The sequence below is a fragment of the Podarcis erhardii genome, assembly GCF_964252035.2.
Source record: "Podarcis erhardii genome assembly, chromosome: 7".
NCBI classification, from domain to species: domain Eukaryota; kingdom Metazoa; phylum Chordata; class Lepidosauria; order Squamata; family Lacertidae; genus Podarcis; species Podarcis erhardii.
Window position 1 is genome coordinate 91,000,649 of NC_138511.1, and position 26,655 is coordinate 91,027,303.

At 50.0% G+C, this 26,655-nt stretch overlaps 1 protein-coding gene across 7 annotated transcripts in view; it reads right to left on the reverse strand.

Annotated features, from left to right (window-relative positions):
• Nucleotides 1-6,538: 6,538 nt before the first annotated feature.
• The window catches only part of GMFG (glia maturation factor gamma), a 34,498-nt gene continuing 14,381 nt past the window's right edge, over nt 6,539-26,655 (reverse strand). For all 7 annotated transcript variants that reach the window (XM_081869833.1, XM_081869828.1, XM_081869834.1 and 4 more), the window contains 4 exons: nt 18,550-18,601; nt 16,146-16,226; nt 8,680-8,753; nt 6,539-6,832 (listed from right to left, as the gene is read on the reverse strand). In XM_081869833.1, coding sequence (XP_081725959.1) covers nt 6,761-6,832; nt 8,680-8,753; nt 16,146-16,226; nt 18,550-18,601 — 279 coding nt within the window. In that variant the 3' untranslated portion in view covers nt 6,539-6,760. The remainder of the gene's footprint in view (nt 6,833-8,679; nt 8,754-16,145; nt 16,227-18,549; nt 18,602-26,655) is intronic.

The window sequence follows — 26,655 nt, forward strand, 5'->3', positions numbered from 1 at the left end:
GCCATCGTGGCCGCATCTAAAGATGGTTTTTTAAGAAGTGGTTTGATAACCGCCTCTTTCAGTGGGTCTGGGAAGGCTCCCTCACGGAGGGAAGCATTCACCACCCCACGAAGCCCATCACCCAGTCCTTCCCGGCTAGCTTTTATAAGCCAGGATGGGCAAGGATCAAGGAGACAGGTGGTTGGTTTCACTCGTCCAAGCAGCCTGTCCACATCCTCGGTGGTAACAGATTGGAATTGATCCCATGCAATTTGACTAGACAGGACTCTAGCACTCTCCCGCCCCGGCCCTGCTCCCACGGTGGCGTCTACCTCTTCCCGAATCTGAGCGACTTTATCTGCAAAAAACTTTGCAAAATCATTGCAGGAGATCATGTGGCCCGTACTGGGCCCCGATGTAGCAGGTGGTTCCGCTAAATTGCGGACCACCTGAAAAAGTCTCCTGCTGCTGTTTTCTGCAGATGCAATAGAGGCGGCGAAGAAAGTTTTCTTCGCCGTCGCTACCGCCACTTGGTAGGCTCGACATTGAGCTCTAACCTGTGTCCGGTCAGCTTCAGAATGAGTTATCCGCCACCGGCGCTCTAGCCGTCTCAACGATTGTTTCATTGCCCTCAGATCCGTGGAAAACCACGGGGCTCTCCGGGCTCCATGCAATCGGAGAGGGCGCTTCGGAGCCAAACAGTCAATAGCCCTGGTTAACTCCACATTCCAGCGGGCCACCAGGGAATCAACTGAAAGGCCATCAACATGGGATAAAGCATCCTAGCACGTTTCTCCCTTGTGTCCTGAGTTCGAGTGTCTTCAAAGCCCCTGACACCTTTGGGAATGGCACTCGCAGGCAAGTGTTTCCCAATTGTTGGTGTTTATGCTACATTTTTTTTAGATTTGCCTAGAGTGTCTTTAAACCTCTTTTGTTGACCACCAGCATTACGCTTTCCATTTTTAAGTCTGGAATAGAGTAGTTGCTTTGGAAGACAATCATCAGGCATCCGCACAACATGACCAGTCCAATGAAGTTGATGTTGAAGAATCATTGCTTCGGCACTGGTGAACTTTGCTTCTTCCAGTACACTGGCATTAGTTTGCCTGTCTTCCCTCTTTTCCAGGGAGTCTTCTCTTCTCATGAGGTGGCCAAAGTCTTGGAGCCTCAGCTTCACAATCTGTTCTTCCAGTGAGCACTCAGGGCTGATTTCCTTCAGAATGGGGAGGTTGGATCTTCTTGCAGTCCATGGGACTCTCAAGAGTCTCCTCCAGCACCAGAATTCAAAAGCATCCATTCTTTGGCGATCAGCCTTCTTGATGGTCCAGCTCTCACTTCCATACACCACTACTGGGAAAACCATGGCTTTAAATATACGGACCTTCGTTGTCAAGGTGATGTCTCTGTTTTAATATAAAAGTATGTTTAATTATTGTTGAAAATGATATGTTAAAAAAATGAATAAAAATTTATGTATATAAAGAAAAGAGAACAGGATGCTGGACCAGGTGGGCCTGATCCAGCGAGCTCTTCTGATGTTCCTAAGCAGGACCTGAGTGCAATAACACTCTCCCAACTTGTGATTCCCAGGAACTGGCGTTTCAGAAGCTTAAATGTTTCTGAGCATGGTCACCTTTGGTCATTCCCTCAGGCACTTGGGTTGCTGAGACTGATATACGCAGTCACCCCAGATTGCTGTCTCTATTGATGGATTGTATCTGCTCTCCCCATCATAGGTGCCAACTCCCTGGGGTCCTGGGTGCCTGAGCACCCACAAAATTCCCCATGAAGGGGCCGGGCACCCACAAATTTTGGTGCCAGTGCCATGCACGCTGCATGGCACCCACAGACCCGGGCACCCACAGTCGCGGTACCAAACTGGCACTCCTTCTCCCCGTTACTGCCTACTCAAAGAGTTTCAGAGGAAATTTCTACTGTATCCCACCCTGAAGGACAAATAACAATTAGAAAATATGTATTCCGAAGAGGTTAAAAATGTTCAGAAGCGTCATGTTGCCTGATGGTTGCCCCGTAAATCAAACATGCCCCCTCCTTTTGGCCCCACGGAGCAGCCATCCAATAACCCGACTGTCATCTTCGCGAGGGTATGAGGCTCATCAGATCTGCCGCTCTCCATGGTTCACATGGTTTGACATAAAGACTTCACAGGATATGACAGTGACTTGATCCAAGCTGACATTGCCAGGGATAAATTAATGGAAGAGTTCCTCGCAGGGTGGAGAGAAAAAAATGAGAAAGAAGGATTTTGGTGGACTTCCAAGGAATCTGGGTGTTGGAAGATGCAGGGCAGATAAAAGGAAGGACGTCCGCAAAGTTAAAGTCGCTCCCCCAGGAGGCAGTGATGGCCCCACAACTAGGATGAATTTAAAAGAGGGTTATTGGACAAATTCGTGGAGGAGAGAGCTATTGATGGCTTGTTGTTGTTTAGTCATTTAGTCGTGTCCGACTCTTCATGACCCCCTGGACCAGAGCACGCCAGGCACTCCTGTCTTCCACTGCCTCCCGCAGTTTGGTCAAACTCATGTTTGTAGCTTTGAGAACACTGTCCCACCATCTTGTCTTCTGTTGTCCCCTTCTCCTTGTGCCCTCCATCTTTCCCAACATCAGGGTCTTTTCCAGGGAGTCTTCTCTTCTCATGAGGTGGCCAAAGTCTTGGAGCCTCAGCTTCAGGATCTGTCCTTCCAGTGAGCACTCAGGGCTGATTTCCTTCAGAATGGAGAGGTCTGATCTTCTTGCAGTCCATGGGACTCTCAAGAGTCTCCTCCAGCACCATAATTCAAAAGCATCCATGGCTTGAACTATATGGACCTTTGTTGGCAAGGTGATGTCTCTGCTTTTTAAGATGCTGTCTAGGTTTGCCATCGCCTTTCTCCCAAGGAGCAGGCGTCTTTTAATTTCGTGACTGCTGTCACCATCTGCAGTGATCATGTAGCCCAAGAAAGTAAAGTTGATGGCTACTTGCTGCAATAGCTGTGCTCTGGCAGTAATGCTTCTGAATACCTGTTGCTGGAGACCACAAGAGGGGAGAGTTGCCCTTGCGCTCGGATCCTGTTTGCAGGTTTTCCACAGGCATCTGGTTGGCCACTGTGAGAACAGGATTCTGGACTAGACGGGCTAGTGCCCTGACCCCAGCAAGCTATTCGTACAACCTTCTTTTCATTTTCGTTCTCACTAAATTGGCAGCTGAGGTGCCAGGATTAGGGTCCAAATTGTCCCCAGGCCCTACAGCTCGTATACAGAATTGTGCGCAACATCGCCGACACTTCGTTTGATCAAACTTATCCTCGTTGATATTTAACCCTTGAGGGTAACATCACCGACACTCTGTTTGATCCAGCTTACCTTTCTTGATATCTACAGGAGCCTGGCTAAAGGAACATTTAAAGACCATATCTTCCTTTTGGACACAATTTGAATGAGTCTTCTGTTTGTGGCTTCTGTAGTAGATCTTGTACATAGCTCTCTCAATTTTTGGATTATTAATATAAGATTTAGAACGTAGAATGGTTTTTTTAGTGTTTTGTGTGCCGCTTATGTGCTGCTTACTTTATTCTGGTCCATAGCTGTCAACCTTCCCTTTTTTTGGAGGGAAATTCCCTTATTCCAGCGCCGTTTCCCGCTGCTATCCCGGATTGTTAGATATCCCGTAGACTGTCCCCAGGACAGGTGAGTCTGCTGATCCCTTATTTTCAAGGCTGCTGATCCCTTATTTTCAAATCTGAAAGTTGACAGCTATGTACTGGTCGTATACAGAATCCGGCATTGTCGTGGGCAGTTGCACAGGTCCTTCTGGCACTCCCAGCTTTTAGCAACCCAAATGGCTTTCAGAAGCTGTGCTCCACACCTCCCAGGTCCAGAAACTTGCTTCTTTCCCTTGGGCGAAGGCGATGCCGCTTGTGAACAGTGTGCAAACATCCAGACCCGGTTTCCTGGAGCGAGTCGTCGTCGGCTCAGGTCCTCACCCAACGGCTGATCAGCCAGACCGCAGATCAATGTTAAGTAATGTTACTTACACACGATCATACCCCCCTTTCTCCTCTTCCATCCTTTTGTCCTTCGAAGAGCAAACCGCTCAGCAGAAACCACTACCCATGGCAGGCTGCTTAATCGCCTTCCAGATTAATTTGGCTGGTAGACGGAGGGAAGCTCATTCCATCTATATAAACGAAGCAATAATTACCCCCGATCTCTGGAGGATATGAATCCCTCGGGGAGGCTATCGCTCTCCAGGGGGTGATATATCTCTGAAATGCAGTATTTTCCTGCCGGGGACAATCCGTCTCCCATCTTTTGGGGGTAGTAATAGCACTACAGTGGTTTAATATCTCTCACCAGTCTAATATTTCTCCTTAAAACCTTTCTCCTTCGACTCATTTTCTTTGCTGTTTTCCCTTCTCCCTCCGCCCAGCTCCTCTCCTCATTTCCAGGAGAAGCTGACCTGGTCCCCGCGTGCATCCTCAGTGCAGTGGTCAATGAGATGTCCCTCAGAAGCTTTTGAGCAGTGCACGGTTCCTTATTGAAGGGGAATGTGTGTCTAAACTTAGCCATCAAGGTTAATAGGCATTGGGAGACCTCGGCACCTCTATGAATAGGCCTAATCTAGGCTTGTTGCCACAGCCACATCTTGCAGCGATGAATTCCCTGAATTAATGGCGCATGAAATAAAAGAAGTGTTTTCCTTTTTATTTGCCGTATCAGCTATCAGCTTCACGGCACGGCTGGAAGGTGTCGCCAAGATGCTGAGCAGGCGGAAGGTGCGGGGAGCAGGATGAGACCCGGGACTGGAGGCGATGGGGAAGTCCTGCGAGACTAAGAAAGAGGGAAGGAGGCAAGAAGAGAGAGCCAGAAGGAGCAGGCTCAGGCAGAATGGATGGCTGCCCAGCCAAGTCTAACCAAGAAGAAGTTATTGGAAATAGCACCTTTAGGGGCCCAGAACAGCTGGGGAGGTGACTTTGGAGAGGGCAGGATCATGCAGGGCAGAAAGGCTTTCACACACCCCTCCACACAGCCCTGATCCAGATCAGATGGTCCAAGCAGCTGCTTTTTCCGGTGGTGGGGAGGAATTGGACAGCTCCAAGCATGCTTTTTAAAAAGGTATTTTTAAAATGTAGTTCTTCTTTCAGTTGCCTTTTTCTGGACCTACTTTGGGTTATCAGATCTTGCAGTTTGGGTGAATTAGATTGGAATGATTGCTTACAGTTTCTGGAGTTCAAAGGCTTTATTCATGCAGGAACTATTTACCAGAATGAGTGGAGATGATAAAAAGAAAATAGCAGACGTCTTCTCCGGAGAGAACAGCAAACATAATGGCTCCTGTTTTAGGGTTGGAGCTAGCTTAGATAGAGAGGTTACAAGCAAGAGCTGGCTAGATTACTAGACAAAATCATGCCCTCTGGTGGTTTAAAGTAGCACATGAATTCACTACAAAGTCAAGAGAAGGAAATGTATTTGCTTCTTTCCAGCACTTTGGCCATGCACTCACCTAATTTAGCCGCTGTGAGAACAATCACACAACACAAACTGATATGTGTAGGATCATTTCATTACACAGCTTCTAAAAAGCACCTTCTATCTTACCTCTGCACTGGGCAGAAAATACGTCAAGTAAGACAGAGATTTGGGTGGGTGGCGATAAGGTGGTGCTTTAGTGCTATAGGAACTGCTTTGATGCTTCTGTGACAATGTGGCAAGCCTGTGGTGAAATCCCCTCAGCAGGTGTGCAGTTTCTGCCGCCACAGCCTTTCTGCAATTTGAAAAGCTGCACTTGTGAAAGCCATCCATCTCCCCAGCTATTTGAGATGTGAGACCTCATATTGAAAGCCTGGCGACCCCTGATATAATAGAACTTGACAGGAAACATCTGACTGTCCCACCTGGCACCCATCTGATGGACAGAAGGCGCCACCAGGTGGCGAAAGGTTGCACTGTGCTGGGGGAGAAACGCAAGCAATGCATTTAAAGTGCATTTGAGGCACATGGCTCTGCCCCAAAGGATCCTGGGAAGCATAGTTTATTAAGAGTGCTGTCAACTTCAGTTCTAAGGGGTGAGCTGGGATTCTTTAGGGGAAGCCATGACTGTTATAAATGTGCTTTAATGTGTGGTGTGCACATGACCAAAACGAGATAAACCTGTCAGTATTTTGTGGGAGGCATTCAGCTGCATACCAAAAATTTAGGTATGTGCAATAGATTAAAGTGCTCTGTTGCTTGAGCCAGTGTTTTTTGTTTTTTTTTAAATGCACTAAAAGTGTAAGCTGAATCACTGGTTAACAGGAAAACATATAACTTCCACACATGCAAGTACGGATGCAACCAAGACAAATGCTCATTGTTGTATAACCTCCCTGCGAGCAAATCAGAACAAATGCTCAACCGAAAACCAGGCATTGGGTAAGCTTTGTGCAAGCAAATCAGCATCAATGCTCAATGATCCTGGAGGAGGCCCAAGGGTAGCTAGCGGCCAGATGTCCCTCCCTAGAAGATCACAAGTCAAGCATAAAGAACACAGGCTCAGCGCAATGCAAAAAGAAAAGAAGAATTAGGTCCAATCGCTTTATTTCATTTTAATTCCTCTGCAGGGGGAAGCCAGTGGCTCTGGTCATGGAGACAATAGGTCAGCTACATTTCCCTATATTCCACATACACCCACGGTGCAGTGGTATCTCTAGGGTGAAATGGGGGGGGGCGCGAGTGAGATTACAGGGCTTGCTATGAGTGGGGAGTTTACTGAAGGTCCAGCCCTCCAGGAATACCCTACCAATCAGCGGAAAAAGGCCAGGCGCTCTTTCAGCCATTGCTCCGTCAGGTCGTCTGTGGACCGAATCTCAAAGACCTGGGGGGAAACAGAGCAGCAGTCAGGTGGAGAAGGCGGTCTGCCTAGGCTGAGAATGTGGCCAAGCATCCCTCCCTGCCTTTCCCAGGTAGCCAAGGAGCTGGCTGGGGCAGAGTAGGGACATAATTCTACCTTACACCCAGTCCGACCATTGGTCTCAGTAATGTCAATGCTGAGTAACAGCGGCTTCCAGGCTTCAGGCAGAGGTCTCCTCCCAGTCCTACTCAGATAAGCTGGGAACTGAACCTGGGGCTGGGATTTCTGCATTGGGGGGTTGGACTAGATGACCCCTTCTAGCTCTACAATTCTATGTTTCTATGACTTCTGCATGCAAAGCAGGTGCCCTACTACTGAGCTAAGGTGAGGATTTTATTATTTAATATATTGCACATTTTGAAAGACGTGGCGGTCTATCTTTCCTTGGCTTCAAGGGTTGGTCTAGATCAGGGATCAGCAACCTTTTTCAGCCGTGGACCAGCCCACCGTCCCTCAGACCATGTGGGGGGCCAGACTATATTTTGGGGAAAAAATAATGAATGAATTCCTATGCCCCACAAATAACCCAGAGATGCACAGGGAGTGGCCACCAAGACCACATAACACTGGGTTTGAAAGACCTACATTGGCTCCCAGGACTTTTCTGAGCACAATTCAAAGCCTTGGTGCTGACCTTTAAAGCCCTGAACAACTTTGGTCCAGTAGACCTGAAGGAGCGTCTCCACCCCCATCGTTCTGCCCGGACACTGAGGTCCAGCTCCGATGGCCTTCTGGCGGTTCCCTCATTGTGAGAAGCCAAGTTACAGGGAACGAGGCAGAGGGCCTTCTCGGTAGTGGCACCCACCCTGTGGAACACCCTCCCATCAGATGTCAAGGAAATAAGCAGCTATCTTATTTTTAAAAGACATCTGAAGGCAGCCCTGCTTAGGGAAGTTTTTAATATTTAATGCTGCATTGTTTTTAACACTCGATTGGGAGCCGCCCAGAGTGGCTGGGGAAACTCAGCCAGATGGGCGGGGTATTTATTATTATTATTATTATTATTATTATTATTATTATGCATTTTAAATAAAAGCACACATTCTACTCAGGTAAAATACGCTCATTCCCGGACCGTCCGTGGGCCGGATGGAGAAGACGATTGGGCTGCATCCGACCCCCGGGCCCTAGGTTGCCTACCCCTGGTCTAGAAACTGAACCCCGGTTCGGGCACCCAAAACAAGAATCCCCCGCTGCCCAAGACCAAAAAGCCACATATAGGGATGGGGAAAGGGGGAGAGGAAGATGTAAGCGAGAAAGCACAGTTGCCTCATCCTCTTCCACTTCTCCAGGGGGTTTAAGGTTACATGCACGTTCTCCGGGTTGCTCCAGGCAACCAGGCTGCTCTCTAGAATCCCAAGAGGCTGGGGAGGGGGTTGTTTCTGGCAGGAAGAGAAGCCAAAAACAATGCCAAGACGATCAGGGCCAAAACCATAGCTGTCAACTTACAGATTTGAAAATAAGGGACCAGCAGCCTCGAAAATAAGGGATCAGCAGCCAAAATAAGGGATCAACAATTACTTTTATAAAATACATATTTTGTTGTGTGCAAATGGCTTTAGATACCTATTAGGTCCATAAATTACCATATAGCATATTCAACACAAAAAAGCAGCAACAATTTGTTGTTGACAAAGGTCAGCTGGATATAGAAAGGGCCCCATTACCTTCAGTAGCTTATTTAAGGGACATCATCAATAAGGGACAGCAGCGGGACATGGCGCTGGGATAAGGGACTGTCCCACCAAATAAGGGACGTTTGACAGCTATGGACAAAACCCGAGGTAAGGAGTGCGCCTGGAATACAGTACCTTGGTGAGCTCAGCTGCCTGCACCAGTCTGTTTTTGCTCCCGGCATACATCATCTGCTGCTCCGGCTTGCACCCTGCGAGGGGAAAGGAGAAGGCAGCTCTTTTAGTTGCAATGACTGTTCATTATCTCGTTCACAATGGGCGCTGTGATCCACAGCGGGTCAGGGAGTTAAGGACTGGCTGAGGTGGAGAGAGGCGGACTTCCCCAAGGCCACAAAACAAGTTCCTGCTACGGCGACGTTGGGATTTGAACCCAAGGCATGCAGGTGCTGAAGGGCACTGCCTTATCTCTTTGCGACAGAAGTGGGATTTGTTGGGTTTTTCCACCGGTAGGGTGGGGGGAAACCTAGCAAATGACTGGCGTTCAATCATTCAAATGACTTGTTTTTATAGCACTTTGGAATGTTCAAAGACATTGGCCGCGATCACACTGTACATTTGAAGCATCATTATACAACTTTAAACAGAGATGACTTCCCCCAGAGAATTTCTGAGAGCTGTAGGTTTTTTTTGAGGGTGCTGAGAGGAGCCCCCTGTTGCCCTCCCAGGACTGCAGTTCTGTTCCCTGCGAAAGGGGTTAAGTATTAAACCGCTCTGGGAAGGGAATCAGGATCTCCTCACAACTCTCTGTGCCAATGGTTTTGCAATATGGCATGATTTTATTTCAAAATGAAGAAGCCCATGGCCATATGGTCCATCCTGTTTGTTCCAAGGTGTGGACTTGCGAAAGTACCATATTTTTCGCTCTATAAGACGCATCAGACCACAAGACACACCTAGTTTTTGGAGGAGGAAAACAAGAAAAAAAATATTCTGAATCTCAGAAGCCAGAACAGCAAGAGGGATCGTTGCGCAGCGAAAGCAGCAATCCCTCTTGCTGTTCTGGCTTCTGGGATAGCTGCACAGCCTGCATTCGCTCCATAAGATGCACACACATTTCCCCTTACTTTTTAGGAGGGAAAAAGTGAGTCTTATAGAGCAAAAAATACGGTATGTTTAGATAGATGGATTCTCTTTATCTTTGTGTTCCTCCTGGACTACAACAAACTAGGAAGCAAGGGAATCTATGATCATAGAACCAGAGTTGGAAAGGACCATGAGCGTGATGTAGTCCGACCCCCCGCAACGCAGGAATCTTTTGCCCAATATGGACTCGAGCCCACGACTGAGCTATCCCTTCGTTCTTTCATTCCTTTAATTTTTCATTTTGCAAACCTGTATGCAAATTCCCACTCACATGGGAAATATAGCCATTGCTTCATCTCCTCCTGCTGAACCTCATGTTACAGAGCTGTTCTGCCTGGCCTTTGGTTTGGACTCAGTCTGACCCTTATGTTTCCCTCCCCTTATGGTTTTGATCTATGGGCTACTTTTAAAATGAGGCTGCCTTTTAAATTGCATTTTAACCTGTATTTTAAATTGGTTTCCCCACCCCCTGTTATGTTTTTACTCAGATGGTGACAGCAGTCACAAAATTAAAAGATGCCTGCTTCTTGGGAGAAAAGCAATGACAAACCTAAACAGCATCTTAAAAAGCAGAGACATCACCTTGCCGACAAAGGTCCGTATAGTTAAAGCTATGGTTTTCCCAGTAGGGATGTATGGAAGTGAGAGCTGGACCATAAAGAAGGCTGATGGCCGAAGAATGGATGCTTTTGAATTATGGTGCTGGAGGAGACTCTTGAGAGTCCCATGGACTGCAAGAAGACCAAACCTCTCCATTTTGAAGGAAATCAGCCCTGAGTGCTCACTGGAAGGACAGATCCTGAAGCTGAGGCTCCAAGACTTTGGCCGCCTCATGAGAAGAGAAGACTCCCTGGAAAAGACCCTGATGTTGGGAAAGATGGAGGGCACAAGGAGAAGGGGGCGGCAGAGGACAAGATGGTGGGACAGTGTTCGCGAAGCTACCAGCATGAGTTTGACCAAACTGCGGGAGGCAGTGGAAGACAGGAGTGCCTGGAGTGCTCTGGTCCAGGGGGTCACGAAGAGTCGGACACGACTAAACAACAACAGCTTGTTTTTACTGTAATTTTACTGGTGTTAGCTGCCCTGAGCCCAGCTCTAGCTGTGGAGGGCGGGGTATAAATAAAATTATTATTATTATTATTATTATTATTATGCTTTCCCCCCAAGGTTTCCTATTGTTTCTGTGCAAAAGTTTCCCCTTTTTGTCCTTACAAATTTTAATAACAACTTTTATTAAAAATGCTTGGTGTGAACATGGCCATTATCACAGTAATGCCAGTTATAATTGCTTCCCCCAACCTGGCCCCATTCAGAACCTTTTGGGTTACAACGCCCATAAGCTTGGCTGTTGTTACGGGGAGGCCCAGGGCCCTGAAACCTGGCCCTTTGGTGCTGCACCAACTCAGAATCGAACCTGAAATATACTCAGAGTCGCAAAGTGATTTCATGCTCTTTATTCAGCTCATAGTGGTGAGGAGGAATGAATGAATGTCCCCTCAAAGTATCTGCTTTATATACATTATTTACACAATGGGCTGCACATGATTGGCTAATTCCAGGATTCTACTGTAGGCCAATCAGGTTGTGGATTCACTTCTATCTGGAGCATGATTGGGTGGTTCCTGCTAACCAATCATACTGCTGCATTGTTCTAGGACCAATCAGACTGCTGCATTCTGAATCCTATTGTTCTAGGACCAATCAGACTGCTGCCTTTTGGAGCCTATTGTTCTAGGACCAATCAGACTGCTGCAGTTTGGATCCTATTCAACTCAGTACATAACACCCCTCCCCTCTAAGTTCCAGTCCTGCCCGGAAGGTCGCATTCATAGTCCTCAAGGTACGCCGGTGGCCTACGTGTGCGTTGCGGCCTGGGGTGTTCCCTGGTCCGGGGTTCAGGTTCTGGCTTGTGTTCCAAGGATGGGGCTGTTTGGTCTGGCGCAACCGGCTCGCTCAGTCGTGGTTCTGGTTCCGGTGTCCTTTCGGCCTCGCGGGTCCTCTCTGTATTTACTGATTCTGCCTCTCCTGCTTGCCCCTGCTGCTCTATGGGCCTCACTGCCCCACTGTTCCCTTGGGACTCCTCTGACCTGTCCTCCTCCTCCTGGTTTTCTCCCGGGAATCGTCGCCGTATCTGGTCGCAGTGGCGGCGCCAGCATTGCCCCCCATCTGTTAGCACCTCGTACGACACGGGGCCCGTGACCCTGGTGACTGTGGCAGGTACCCATGCAGGGCCTGCCCCAAAATTCTTTGCGTACACTGGGTCCTGGGCCTCGAAGGTCCGGGGGTTCCTGCCTTCCCCCACCACTACCTCATCCTGAGCTCTATCGGGGTGAAGGCGGTCCAATCTGATTGCAAGGCGCCGACCCATTAGTAGTTCAGCGGGGCTCCGGCCAGTCGTTGAGCTGGGGGTGCTGTGCTGTGCTAGAAGGAATGTGGCAAGGCGGTACTCCCAATCCCCTTGCGTCATGCGGCGAAGGGTGTCCTTGGTGGTCCGCACCATGCGTTCTGCTTGGCCATTGGTGGCAGGGTGGAATGGTGCCGAACGGATGTGGCGGATGGCGTTCTGCACTGTGAAGGTTTGAAATTCTCCTGATGTAAATGCAGTCCCGTTGTCTGAGACGAGAGTGTCAGGGAGCCCGTGGGTTGCAAACAGCCTGCGTAGTACCCGGATGGCTGCGGACGTAGAAGTGGACGGTACCAGTGCGACTTCCAGCCATTTGGTGTAGGAGTCCACCACTATGAAGAATGTTTTCCCCTGAAAGGGGCCAGCGAAGTCCACATGCAGGCGTGACCATGGTGCTCGGGCGGACTCCCAGGACTGGACTGGGGCCCTTGGGGGATCTGGGCGGGATTCCTGGCAGGCCTGGCAGTGTTTGACCCAGGCCTCTATCTCTCCGTCGATCCCCGGCCACCACACATAACTCCTGGCAAGGGCCTTCATTCTTACTACCCCTGGGTGTGTCTCGTGTAGGGCTGTGAGGACCCTTTTGCGGAGGGGCTGGGGAACAACGACCCTGCTTCCCCATAACAGGCACCCCTTGTGGGCTGACAGTTCATGTTTGCGGGTTGTGTAGCCGGCGAATTCTGGCCCGGGGCTGCGGCTGGGCCATCCCCTCCACACCCAGTCCAGGACCCGGGAGATGACCCTATCTTTCTTGGAATGGTGTGCAACTTCTTGTGCCTGAATGGGGCGGTCAGGAAGCAGCTCCAGGCTCATAACCTCTTGTGCAGGTGCTGGGTCGGGGCCTGTTTCCGGTAGTGGTAGCCTGCTGAGGGCGTCTGCATGGCCCATCGCCTTTCCAGGGCGGTGAATCAGTGCATACTGGTAGCTGGCAAGGAAAATTGACCACCTGAGGACGCGAGGAGACAGCACTTGGGGGGTCTGCTTTTCGGGGGCAAACAAGCCAAGCAACGGCTTGTGGTCAGTCACCACGGTGAAGGGCCGCCCGTACAAGAAATCATGGAATTTTTTTACTCCCTTCACGATTGCCAGACCCTCCTTGTCGATTTGCGAGTAGTTCCGCTCGGTTTCGTTGAGTGTCTGGGAAAAGTATGCTACCGGTACCTCTCTTCCATCCGGGAGTTGGTGTCCCAGGACAGCGCCGATGCCATAGGGCGAGGCGTCGCATGCTAGCACCACCGGCAGCCTCTCGTCGAAGTGTGCCAAGACCGAGTTTGAGACAAGCAAGTCCTTGACTGCCTGGAATGCGGCCTCCTGGCGCTGGCCCCACACCCAAGGGGCCCGCTTGTCCAGGAGTCTGTGTAGGGGCTCCGCTACCGCCGCCTTGTGGGGAAGGAAGGAATGGTAAAAGTTCAATAATCCCAAGAAGGCCTGAAGTTCAGTCTTGTTCTTGGGCGCTGGGGCATCACAAATGGCCCGTACCTTGTCCCCAGTCGGGTGAACCCCTTCTGCATCCACCATAAATCCCAGAAAGTCCACTTGAGGCACTCCTAGTAGACATTTTTCCCGCTTCACCTTGAGGCCCGCCATCTGGAAACGGTGCAGAACAGTGCGGAGGCGGTCCTCAAACTCCTCTGGTGTGGGCCCGGCAATCAACACATCATCAAAGAAGGGGGTGACACCAGGAATCCCTTTAAGGAGAGAGTCCATTAGATTCTGGAATATGCCTGGTGCCACGCTGACCCCGAATTGCAGCCGCTTTACCCTGAACGCTCCTCTGTGCGTCACAATCGTCTGTGCCTCTGCTGTGGCCTCATCTACTGGCAGCTGTTGATATGCTTGGGCCAAGTCCAGCTTGCCAAAAATTTTCGACCCAGCCAGGGTGGCAAGGACATGGCTGACCACTGGCACTGGGTATGCATGGGCCATGAGGGCCTTGTTTATGGTACATTTGTAGTCTGCGCAGATGCGGACCGAACCATTAGGCTTGACGGGTGTGACGATTGGGGTTTCCCAGGGGGCATTAGGCACCGGCTCCAGCACTCCTTGCTCCACGAGTCGGTCCAATTCCTCGTCTATACGGGGTTTCAGGGCGAATGGGACCCGGCGGGCCTTGAGCCTGACTGGTCGTACTGCGGGGTCAAGCTGTAGAGCAATGGGGGGGCCCGTATACTGTCCCAATTTCCCATCGAAAACCCCCGGAAACTCCTTGCATATGGCGTCCACGTCCACTTGTAAGCTCATGTGGTTCACCCCGGTGATGGCTAGTCCCAGTGGTCCAAACCATGCCAACCCCAGTAAGCTAATGTAGGGGCCCTTGACCACAAGCAAGTCCAGTTGCCGCGTCCGCCCTCGGTATTGCACCCTGAAGGTCCCCACCCCCATTGTGGGGACCTTACGTTTCTGGAAGTCCCGGAGGGTGAATGGGGCCGGCCTGAGTTTGGGACCCCCAGTAGGACACAGTTTCCTTAAGGTCCTTGCCGAGATTATGGATAGAGTTGAACCTGTGTCAAGCTCCATGCGGCATGGGGCCCCCTCTATCTGTACCTCTACATAAATTTTCTCTACGTTGGGGTGGGGCAACTGGTATACCTGGAAGTCTGTGAGCTCCGTCGAGTTGCCTTGGTGCGTTGGGCCCCGGGACCTGGGGCTCTTGGATTGGTCATCTGATGCCTGGCTTCGGGTGGGCCGAGCCCGACACACCCGGGCGATGTGTCCCAATTTTCTGCACTGCCTGCACTCTGCGTTGCGGAAACGGCAGGTCCTCCTCTCGTGACTTTCTCCACAGCTTGCGCAGTTCCCTCCTTCTCGTCGAGGCAGCTGTGGTATGTGGGCTGCTTGAGTGCGCTGCTGTACTCGGTGCACCTCCTCCCTGTCGGATCCCGAGTCGTTGGTGAGGTCTTCGTGGTGGACCCTCGGTTGGGACGGCTGGCTCAGCCGTGCCTCTTGCGTCGACCTCTCAGCAGCTTCCGTTGCCAGGGCCTCCTCCAGAGCGACCTGGAACGTTAGGTTCTTCTTAGCGTAGAGGCGTCGTTGCAGCTTCTCATCCTTCAGGCCACCGACGAGGCGGTCACGAAGCATGTTCTCCAGCTCTGAGAAGTTGCAGAACCGGGCAGCTTGGCGGAGAGAGGTCACAAACCCAGTTATGGTTTCCCCAGGGGCTTGCCGCTTTGCGTAGAAGGCATTTCGACGAGCCACCACTGAGGGCTGTGGCGAAAAGTGCCCCTTCAGCTGTTCCATTATTGTTTTGTATGGAACAGTAGCGACGTCTTCAGGCGCAAGGAGAGCCCGGGCGATTTCAAATGTCTCCTCTCCGCAGACGCTGAAGAATATTGCCCTCTTCTTGGCGTCTTCTTCATCGGTGACCCCTTTGGCTTCTAGGAGGAAGGTGAAACGGGAGGCGTACGCTTCCCAGTCTCCAGATGCTGGGTTGAATGGCGAGAAGCTGCTGTCAGTTGCCATTCTGAGTTCCTTGTGTCCCGGAGCTGAAGCCTGGATACACGGTGCGAGGCAGCGGTGCGGCAGGTGGCGGTGCTGCGGTGCTGTGTGTGGCCGTCAGCTCAGCGGGATCCCATCCTCGTCGCCAGTGAAATATACTCAGAGTCGCAAAGTGATTTCATGCTCTTTATTCAGCTCATAGTGGTGAGGAGGAATGAATGAATGTCCCCTCAAAGTATCTGCTTTATATACATTATTTACACAATGGGCTGCACATGATTGGCTAATTCCAGGATTCTACTGTAGGCCAATCAGGTTGTGGATTCACTTCTATCTGGAGCATGATTGGGTGGTTCCTGCTAACCAATCATACTGCTGCATTGTTCTAGGACCAATCAGACTGCTGCATTCTGAATCCTATTGTTCTAGGACCAATCAGACTGCTGCCTTTTGGAGCCTATTGTTCTAGGACCAATCAGACTGCTGCAGTTTGGATCCTATTCAACTCAGTACATAACAGAACCCTACAGGCCTCTCCCCACCCCACCGCCCTCAGCGCTTCACATTTGTTCTCGACATACACCAAGCTCAACTCTTTGGACAGGAAGCCGAGAATCCCACCCCTTGGTCACCCTCAGTTGAGGAAGTCACTGGTTCTCACCAACTGGACTGGAGAAGATGAAGCAGAGAGGGTATGAGACCCGGCCATCATCGTGGACGTATTTATAGCTGTAAACTACAAATGTAAACACACACAGGCACAGTCAAGGAAGCAACTGGGCATCTCGTGGCAAGGTAGACATTGGGGGGGGGGGGAAGGAACTGGACCAGCTTGTCTCCAACTGGCAAAGGGGTGGAAAAGAGCTTCTTCTGTGAGGACACCTTAGGCTCTGGAACTCCCTGGATGCGGAAATCCACAAATCTCATTCCCCAGTGTCCCTCCCTTCTTTTCTCTCTCTCTCCTTTTCATCCAGTGCTTTATCAACTGCACTGGCTCCCGGTGGAGTACAGGGTCAGGTTGAAGGTGCTGGTTTTGACCTTTAAAGCCCTATGCAGCCTAGGACCCATGTACCTACAGGAACGCCTCTCCTGGTCTGCCCCGCGGAAGACCTTAAGGTCCACAAATGACAACATTTTGGAGGTCCCAAGTCGCAAGGCGGTTAGATTGGTCTCAACTAGGGCCAGGGCCTTTTCAGTACTGGCCCCGACTTGGTGGAACGCTCTGTCACAAGAGACCAGGGCCCTGCGGGACTTGACATCTTTCCGCAGGGCCTGCAAGACAGAGCTGTTCCGTCTGGCCTTTGGTTTGGACTTGGTCTGACCCTTATGTTTCCCTCCCCTTATGATCTTGATTTATCAGCTACTTTTAAAATGAGGCTGCATTTTAAATTGCATTTTAACCTGCATTTTAAATTGTCCCCCCCCCCATCATGTTTTTTACTGTGATTTTACTGGTGTTAGCTGCCCTGAGCCCGGCTCTGGCCGGGGAGGGCAGGGTATAAATAAAATTTATTGCTATTATTATTATTATTATTATTATTATTATTATTATTATTATTACAGTGGTGCCCCGCAAGACGAACGCCTCGCAAGACGGAAAACCCACTAGACGAAAGGGTTTTCCGTTTTGGAGGCGCTTCGCAAAACCAATTTCCCTATGGGCTTGCTTCGCAAGACGAAAAAATCCGCTGATAAGCCGCCTCTCAGCTGATCGCTAAAAGCCGCTAGACCGCTAATAGCACTAATCCGCTAAGCTGTTAATGGGCTTGCTTCGCAAGACGAAAAAATCTTGCGAGTTCCCGCGGGTTTTTTCGCTCCCCCCCCTTTCCTAAGCCGCTAAGCTGCTTATCAGCTGTTCCGCTGATAAGCCGCCTCTCAGCTGATCGCTAAAAGCCGCTAGACCGCTAATAGCACTAATCCGCTAAGCTGTCAATGGGCTTGCTTTGCAAGACGAAAAAACCGCTAGACGAAGAGAATCGCGGAACGGATTAATTTCGTCTTGCGAGGCAACACTGTATTATTATTATTATTATTATTATTATTATTATTATTTTCCCAGTAGGCACTGGGCTACTTCCTGTCCTAAGAATGCAGCATAAGGACATAAGAAGAGCCCGCAGGATCAGGCCAATGACCCATCTAACCCAGCACCCTGTTCTCAATGTGGTCACCCGTGGGAATCCAGGGAGCAGAACTCTCCCCTCCTGTGGATCCCAGCATTGCTGCCTCTGACTCTGGTGGCAGAGTAGAGCCAGAGTAGAGTCACAGTTAGTAACTGTTGACAGCCCAGTCATAAAAGGTTTGTGTCCACACCATGTGTGAAAAGGGGCCCAGGTCACCCAGGACTGGCCTTATTAGTCCAAAAGCATCTTTGGTTCCTGCTCCAGTTGCATGTGAATTATATCACGCAACCGCATTGGGAATTCCGTGTTCTGGTCACCTCGTCTCAAAATGGGTATTATGCCTTTGAATGCGAAAGGAATTGCAGTTGTCCCCCATCCCATCCAGGGGATGCGGGTGGCGCTGTGGGTGAAACCACAGAGCCTAGGACGAGCTGATCAGAAAGTCGGTGGTTCGAATCCCCGCGACAGGGTGAGCTCCCGTTGCTCGGTCCCTGCTCCTGCCAACCTAACAGTTCGAAAGCATGTCAAAGTGCAAGTAGATAAATAGGTACCACTCCGGCGGGAAGGTAAGCGGTGTTTCCGTGCGCTGCTCTGGTTCGCCAGAAGCGGCTTAGTCATGCTGGTCACATGACCCGGAAGCTGTACGCCGGCTCCCTCAGCCAATAAAGCAAGATGAGCGCCGCAACCCCAGAGTCGGTCACGACTGGACCTAATGGTCAGGGGTCCCTTTACCTTTACCTTTTACCCATCCCATCCATCACAGAATCTTCTGGCAGAAAATTCTATAAACTAACTAGGCTTCCGCTTCCCTGGTCCCGAAATCCATTGGAAACCCTTTCTCTGGCCACCTCCTCAAAACTATAGCTGAGCATGGAAGTGTGTATGGGCCGAATCAGGTTGTCCCCTCCCCTCTCACAAACACACTCAAACAACTCTTAGGATATCGAGGCTGGCGTTCTGGCAGTTCGCTTCTCAGCTCCTCTGGAGAGATGTCCTAAAGAAGATCACAAAAATCAGGCATCAGTTTTGTAGACAAGGGTCTTCCCAAGCGGAGTAGCTGCGTAGGAAGGGATGAGATCCCACCCTCACCCCCCCGCACAACCATTCACTTTTTCAAAAACTGTGGCTGTTTGCAATTTGGAAAATGATGGGCAAATTGAATAGTGTAGGACAAGTGAGTAACAGGAAGGAAAATGAACCACCCTCCAGACCTGTTGTAGAGGCACACGAGGAAGGGCCTCAGATGATGATTGCAGGGTCCAGGGTTGGTTCACATAAGGAAAGGCAGTTCTTGAAGTACTGTGGTCCTGAGTTGTTTAAGACCTTATAGCAGGGTCGGCAAGGTTTGCCTTGCCTGGGCCTGTTCACTCCAGTGGAGACCCATCTGTGGGCCGGATTGCATGTGTGTGTGAGCGCGCATGCCTGTGATTTCCAGTGTTTGCGCAGACATGATTTCCGGTGTCTGTGTCCCCGCAGACGCGATTTCTGGCGCTGCGGAAGCAAGTCCCTGCACTGCACTGCGCAGGTTTAGCGCAGCACACAGGGACTCGCTGAGTGGGCAGCTCGGTTTGGGGGCGGCTTGTGGGCCAGTTAAACGACCCCGGGGGCCGCTTGTGACCCATGGGCCTTAGGTTGCCTACCCCTGCCTTATAGGTCAAAACCAACACTTTGAATCGGGCCCAGAAACTAATCAGCAGCCAATGCAGTCGGAGTCAGGATCGGTGTGATGTGCTCAGTCCACCTTGCCCCAGTGAGCAACCAGGATGCCAAATTCTGTGCTAGCTAAAGTTTCTGAACTCTTAAGAAGCAGCCCCACATATAATGCATTGCAGTAATCTAACCTAGAAGACAGACAACAGAAGTGGAGCATAGACAACAGATAAGGGCGCAGATGGGCCACCAGCTGAAGCTGATGGTGTCAGCATTGCCCTTGAGCCAGTGTCACCAACTGGACTCATGCACTTCAACCCCGACTGGGCTAGGCGAGCTGGGTAGCACTTCCAGAGACCACCTTCTGCACAGGAACAGGTCAAAGTGCTGTGGACTCACAGCTTAGAGTTGTGAGCACCGGATTCACTTCCACAATATAGTCGTCGCACAGCAGAGTATAGCAGAGTCTGGCAGTGTATAAATGACTCGGAGAGCAGCTCTGTAGAATATCTTCTTTTATTCTATAACTACAACTATAATACAAAACTATATACAGAGCTAAATAGGACTAAGCATAAATGAATGCTGCACTGAGTGTCTGCAGCTGCTCTTAGCAGCAACCTTATCTCTACACACAATCTCTAACAGTCTCTCTCTCTCTCTCCGACACACTGACTGACTGACTTGGTGCTGGAGCTGAATAAGTAGAAAGCAGAACACTGCTCCTCCTCTCTGGAGAATCAGCAGACTCGTCAGGAGATTCTTGGATATGGGAGGGGTGAAATCTCCTCAGATGGAAGGCGCTCCACACCACTGAGGCCACCTGAGCCTCAAGTAACAGCAAGGGATCCAGAAGGACCCACAAGCTACATACCCACTCCTTCAGAGGAGATCACTTTATCCTATATGTGCCCACTTGAGCTCATTGATCCATGCAGGAGTGCCAGCTTGGCCCAGGACTGTGGGTGCCTGGGGCCGTGGGTGCCATGTAGCGTGCATGGCCCTGGCACCAAACTTTGTGGGTGCCCGGCCCCTTCATGGGGAATTTGTGAGTGCTGGGGCACTCGGGGCCCCAGGGAGTTGGCACCTATGGATCCAAGGAACTGGCACTGTTACAAGTGTCAGATAATACACATTCTGCACTTCTAATACATTGATATTTTAGTGTGGTACCCACACTTTGGAAACTCCCTGCCTGTCATCACCAGGCAGGTGCCTTCACTGTACCCATTTGGGCACCTGCCAAAACAGGTGCCAAACAATTAAACATTTTTGTTTCATAGAATCCTAGAGTTGGAAGAGACCACAAGGGCCATCGAGTCCAACCCCCTGCCAAGCAGGAAACACCATCAGAGCACTCCTGACCTATGGTTGTCAAGCCTCTGCTTAAAGACCTCCAAAGAAGGAGACTCCACCACACTCCTTGGCAGCAAATTCCACTGTCAAACAGCTCTTACTGTCAGGAAGTTCTTCCTAATGTTTAGGTGGAATCTTCTTTCTTGTAGTTTGGAGCCATTGCTCCGTGTCCGCTTCTCTGGAGCAGCAGAAAACAACCTTTCTCCCTCCTCTATGTGACATCCTTTTATATATTTGAACATGGCTATCATATCACCCCTTAACCTCCTCTTCTCCAGGCTAAACATGCCCAGCTCCCTTAGCCGTTCCTCATAAGGCATCGTTTCCAGGCCTTGGACCATTTTGGTTGCCCTCCTCTGGACATGTTCCAGTTTGTCAGTGTCCTTCTTGAACTGTGGTGCCCAGAACCGGACACAGTACTCCAGGTGAGGTCTGACCAGAGCAGAATACAGTGGCACAATTACTTCCCTTGATCTAGATGCTATACTCCTATTGATGCAGCCCAGAATTGCACTGGCCTTTTTTAGCTGCCGCGTCACACTGTTGGCTCATGTCAAGTTTGTGGTCAAGCAAGCCTACCTTGCCAACAAAGGTCCGTATAGTTCAAGATATGGTTTTCCCAGTAGTGATGTATGGAAGTGAGAGCTGGACCATAAAGAAGGCTGATTGCCGAAGAACGGATGCTTTTGAATTCTGGTGCTGGAGGAGACTCCTGAGAGTCCCATGGACTGCAAGAAAATCAAACCTCTCCATTCTGAAGGAAATCAGCCCTGAGTGCTCACTGGAAGGACAAATCCTGAAGCTGAGGCTCCAAGACTTTGGCCACCTCATGAGAAAAGAAGACTCCCTGGAGAAGACCCTGATGTTGGGAAAGATGGAGGGCAGAAGGAGAAGGGGACAGCAGAGGGCGAGATGGTGGGACAGTGTTCTCGAAGTTACCAGCATGAGTTTGACCCAACTGCGGGAGGCAGTGGAAGACAGGAGTGCCTGGCGTGCTCTGGTCCAGGGGGTTACGAAGAGGCGGACACAACTAAACGACTAAACAACAACAAGCCATCAATAGCTCTCTCCTCCACGAATTTGTCCAATAACCCTCTTTTGAATTCATCCTAGTTGTGTTTAAGCAAGCCTACCATGCCAACAAAGGTCCGTATAGTTCAAGATATGGTTTCCCCAGTAGTGATGTATGGAAGTTAGAGCTGGACCATAAAGAAGGCTGATTGCCGAAGAACGGATGCTTTTGAATTATGGTGCTGGAGGAGACTCTTGAGAGTCCCATGGACTGCAAGAAGATCAAACCTATCCATTCTGAAGGAAATCAGCCCTGAGTGCTCCCTGGAAGGACAGATCCTGAAGCTGAGGCTCCAAGACTTTGGCCACCTCATGAGAAGAGAAGACTCCCTGGAAAAGACCCTGATGCTGGGAAAGATGGAGGGCACAAGGAGAAGGGGACGACGGAGGACGAGATGGTGGGACAGTGTTCTGGAAGCTACCAGCATGAGTTTGACCCAACTGCGGGGGGCAGTGGAAAACAGGAGTACCTAGCGTGCTCTAGTCCATGGGGTCACGAAGAGTTGGACACGACTAAACGACAACAAAATCCAGATACAGAACGTTGGCGTTTGTTTCAATCCGGCTTTTAGCTTATTGTTGATTTCAATTCTGTTTGGAATGGTTCAAATTGTTGTTTTTTAAATATTTATTACTGGTAATTTTATTGTTTTATTCTTTCTGTCAGCGCCTCTTTGAGGTTTCATTAAAATCAAGTGGTATATAAACCCTTGGGAAACAATAAGACACTTAAGGATAAATAAATAGGGCTTAGGGATTGATGTATTATTTTGATGTACATTGGTACCTCGGGTTACATATGCTTCAGGTTACAGACGCTTCAGGTTACAGACTCTGCTAACCCAGAAATAGTACCTCAGGTTAAGAACTTTGTTTCAGGATGAGAACAGAAATCGTGCTCCGGCAGCGCGGCAGCAGCAGGAGGCCCCATTAGCTAAAGTGGTGCTTCAGGTTAAGAACAGTTTCAGGTTAAGAATGGACCTCCAGAACGAATTAAGTACTTAACCCAAGGTACCACTATATTTTTAATCTCTGTTGGAAGCCATCCAGAGTGGCTGGGGAAAGTCAGCCAGATGGGCGGGATACAAATAAATTATTATTATTATTATTATTATTATTATTATTATTATTATTATTATTATTATTATTAGAGTATGACCACCTCCCTCACTGAAGACCTTGCTTCCCACTGCCTTTTCATCTCTGCTGCTAAAGGGAGGAAGGGCTCACAAGTTCTTTTCTTCTGAATTAGCCCATTATCTAATCCTCTTTGCTGCAGCCAAGCAGGCACCACAAGCCCTGTAATGAACTGGCAAAGGAGCAGAATTAAGCAGAGCTTGCTGCCACATACGTACAAACAAGATGGCTGGAAGAATCGACAGCCTTCCTGTTTAAGACTGCTGTGTCCTTTGATGCCGCCGAGTCTTGGGCACCTTGTACCAATGGGAAGAAATTGAAGCAGGTGGCACAAGGGGGAGACTGGAAGTCCGCTTGTTAAAGGTGCAGAAGCTGGCCCTCCTTCACCAGCCTATGCATGCACACTCAGAAATCCCATTGAATTCAATTTATTTCCAGATAAATGCATATAGCAGGGATGGGGAAATCTGTGGCCCTCCAGATGTTGCAGGACTACATCTCCCACCATTCTTCACCCCAAGCCGTGCTAACTGGGGCTGGTAGGCATTGAAGTCCAGCACCTTCTAGAGAGCAACGGGTTCCACACTCCTGGTGTGTGAGATTGCAGACTTCAGTACTCAAGAGCAGCAAGAGGGAGGGCAAGGTGGATGTAAACGAGGCCTCCTCAAAGCTGAAAAGCTAAGGGTAAAGTCACTTGTTGGCGGCCTGTGGATTGAGCCTTATTCATCCTTATTTGTTCACACCAAGGGTGCGGGAAGGTTAAGTGAAGTTGGCTATTTATTGAGTGTTCGTTCTGATTTGTTTGTGGGGCAAGTATAGCTGCACCAAGCAATTGTTATCCCATGCAATTCTCTTTAACTTTCCTTATCGCAAAAAGTCTGGTTTGGGGGCCGAGGGGGAGGGAGGGAGTTTGCTGTGCAATGGTGCCAAGTCAACTGTAATTAAGCACCCTGGTTTTGTCATGACGTCCAGGGGAATCTTACCCATAGAGGCTAGTGGCGTGGGGTGCCGGGGCACCAAGTTCTGGAGGGCACCAGGGAAAGAGGCGGAGGCTGGACGCGGCGCCTCCCAGCACCAGCTCACCGCCCTTGCCCACCTCCGCCATGCCGCGCCGAAGCAGCGCCACACTGGAGCCTCCGTCTGCCGTGGCCACCGTGGCATGAAGCTGCCAGCTGAGCCAGGAGGCACTGCGTCCAGCCTCTGCCTCTTCTCCACCAGAAAAGCCGCCCTCCAGCCGCTGTCCGCTTCCTCCAGCCCTGCCTGCAGCGCTGTCTTCCCTAAAAAATTCTGGGAAACACTGGGGGGGGGGGGGCGCCAGAGGGAGCTTTGTACCACGCGCATTTAAGGTCGGGGCAGCCCTAGCTCGCCCCTTTCTTTCCTTACAGCTGCTGCGGTTTTCCCACCCACCCGCCCTCTGGGTTGGCATTCGGACTTTGCTATGGGCTTCGGCTGGTTGCCACAAGGGGCCTGGTAGGAGTTTTTCCATTTGGCTAATTGGCTGTATTTTAAAAGCCACTTGGTTTTTTCGCCTACGATATGCTTAAAACGGTCACTGGATCCTACCCCAAAACAGTGACCATCTGGAAGCGCTGCCAGATGACGCCAGCAGGCACAAGAACTAAGTGATGTGAACTGAGAAGGGAGCACTAATTGACATTTGGACAAACTCACCCTCCAGTCCATTGTTTTCAGCAAGCTGTGGCTCTAGGATCCCCTAACAAGCTGACTCTGTTTAGAAGCTTCCATTCCCAGGCTAGGACCATCCTGGGTTATTTCAGAGGAATGTTATTATGCATCAGTTCCTTTCTTGGAAAGTGTGCGCAGCTGGGCTTCCATTTTGACAAGCAAAACTTGCCCGTCGTTTCATATTTTAAGAAATGGGAAGAGATCTTCCCTTGAAACCCCCACCGCTATTTTTCCTGCTTCCCTAAAACACAGCGGAGTGGATATTCCGCGCTGCCATTTGATTAACATTTCGCTAACGCGTGTGAGGGTTCTTGCATAACGTGTTGAATTAAATATGAAAGCAAATGACGCCATCAGCACATCGCTCCCCTGAGATATTAAACTTGATCTGAAATTCAATTTGCTTTTAACCCAGCCTCGTAATTTGTAATGTACCGACAAAATTCATGTCAAGAATGCAGGAAGGTGGAATGGAGGAGCTGATGCAATTTCTTTGGGGAACAGGAGATGTCTCTCCATGTTAGATTCCAGGCAGTTGCTGGAAGAGTTGGGAATTCAGTTGCTGTCACAGGCTGAAGTGAAGTGAAGTGAAAAGTAAGTGTGTGCACACACATGTATGTTTGAGAGAACCAGTTGATTACAGTTCCACTCTCCTGCAATATAAAAAAGCAGGTTTCTGCTTCTGCACTGTCTTTGTTTAGTGTTCAACACCCCTGTTTTCCACCTCCTCCCAACAACAAGCCTCTGATTGGGCGGAGTAGCTTGTTCAAGCTTTACATTTGTCTGTAGTGGAGACAATTACGCTTTTCTCCAGAAAAAAAAACCCACTCTGCAATGCCTTCACTTTATAGTCACAACAAAGTCTGCAGCTCAATCACTTGCTGGCTTTGTAGGGGGGAAAATATGCTGCTTTTATACAGCGTGCGAACACTGCAGGTAAACGATTAGACAAGTGTTGCGATGAAATCTGAAGCCTCCTCCCCACAGTCAGAATCTAACTGATCGCCACACCTGGTAGCTAGGGAGAACTTTCCTCAGTTCAGGTAAGCCTGCGTGTGACCTCAGAGGGTTGCTTACCTTTCCCTACACTGTGTGGTTGGGCGTCACATATATGAGTCACCTGGAGCCATTTGCTCTGGTCTGTGCAGCAGAACACCTGCCATGGGGGTGTAACACACCAGCCTTCCTCAACCCGGTGCCTTCCAGATGTTTTGGACCACAACTCCCATCAGTCTCAGTCAGCACACTGAAGTCCAATATGTTTGGAATCTGGAAGGCTGGGGAATTTGCACCAGGCTGCAAGTTGTGCGTGTGCGCGCACGCATATATACCATATTGGCCTGAATATAAGCTGCACTTTCCCCCCAAATTCTGACCATGAAAAGTTAAAGTGCAGCTTATATTCGCCACAAAGGGACGCGGGTGGCGCTGTGGGTTAAACCACAGAGCCTAGGACTTGCCAATCAGAAGGTCAGCAGTTTGAATCCCCGCGATGGGATGAGCTCCTGTTGCTCGGTCCCTGCTCCTGCCCACCTAGCACTTTGAAAGCATGTCAAGTGCAAGTAGATAAATAGGTACCACTCTGGTGGGAAGGTAAACGGCGTTTCCGTGCGCTGCTCTGGTACGCCAGAAGCGGCTTAGTCATGCTGGCCACATGACCCGGAAGCTGTACGGCGGCTCCCTCGGCCAATAAAGGGAGATGAGTGCCACAACCCCAGAGTCGGTCACGACTGGACCTAATGGTCAGGGGTCCCTTTACCTTTACCTATATTCGCCACATTACAGTATGTAGCCAGGAGTGCGGGGCAAACAGCACCAGGAGCGTGGGGAAGTGGCGCCATCTTCCCCCCCAAGGCCAGGAAGAGAGAGAGCGAGGAAGGGGAAAGGCTATCAGAAACGTAGTGCAGCTCTCTCACCCATGTAGCAAGGAGCAGTGACGAATGGAGTGGCTTATATTTGGAGGGTTTTTTCTTCCCCCATCCCCTTCAATTTTAAAGATGCAGCTTATATTCAGGCCAATACGGTATAAAAACACCTTTGTGTTGCTTCAGCCTGAAGCCTATCAGCCTTCTTTTGCAGCCTCTGAATTCGAATGAGGGGTACTTTTTAAAACTTGACCTGAATCAGGGTGCTTAAAAAAAATAAAAG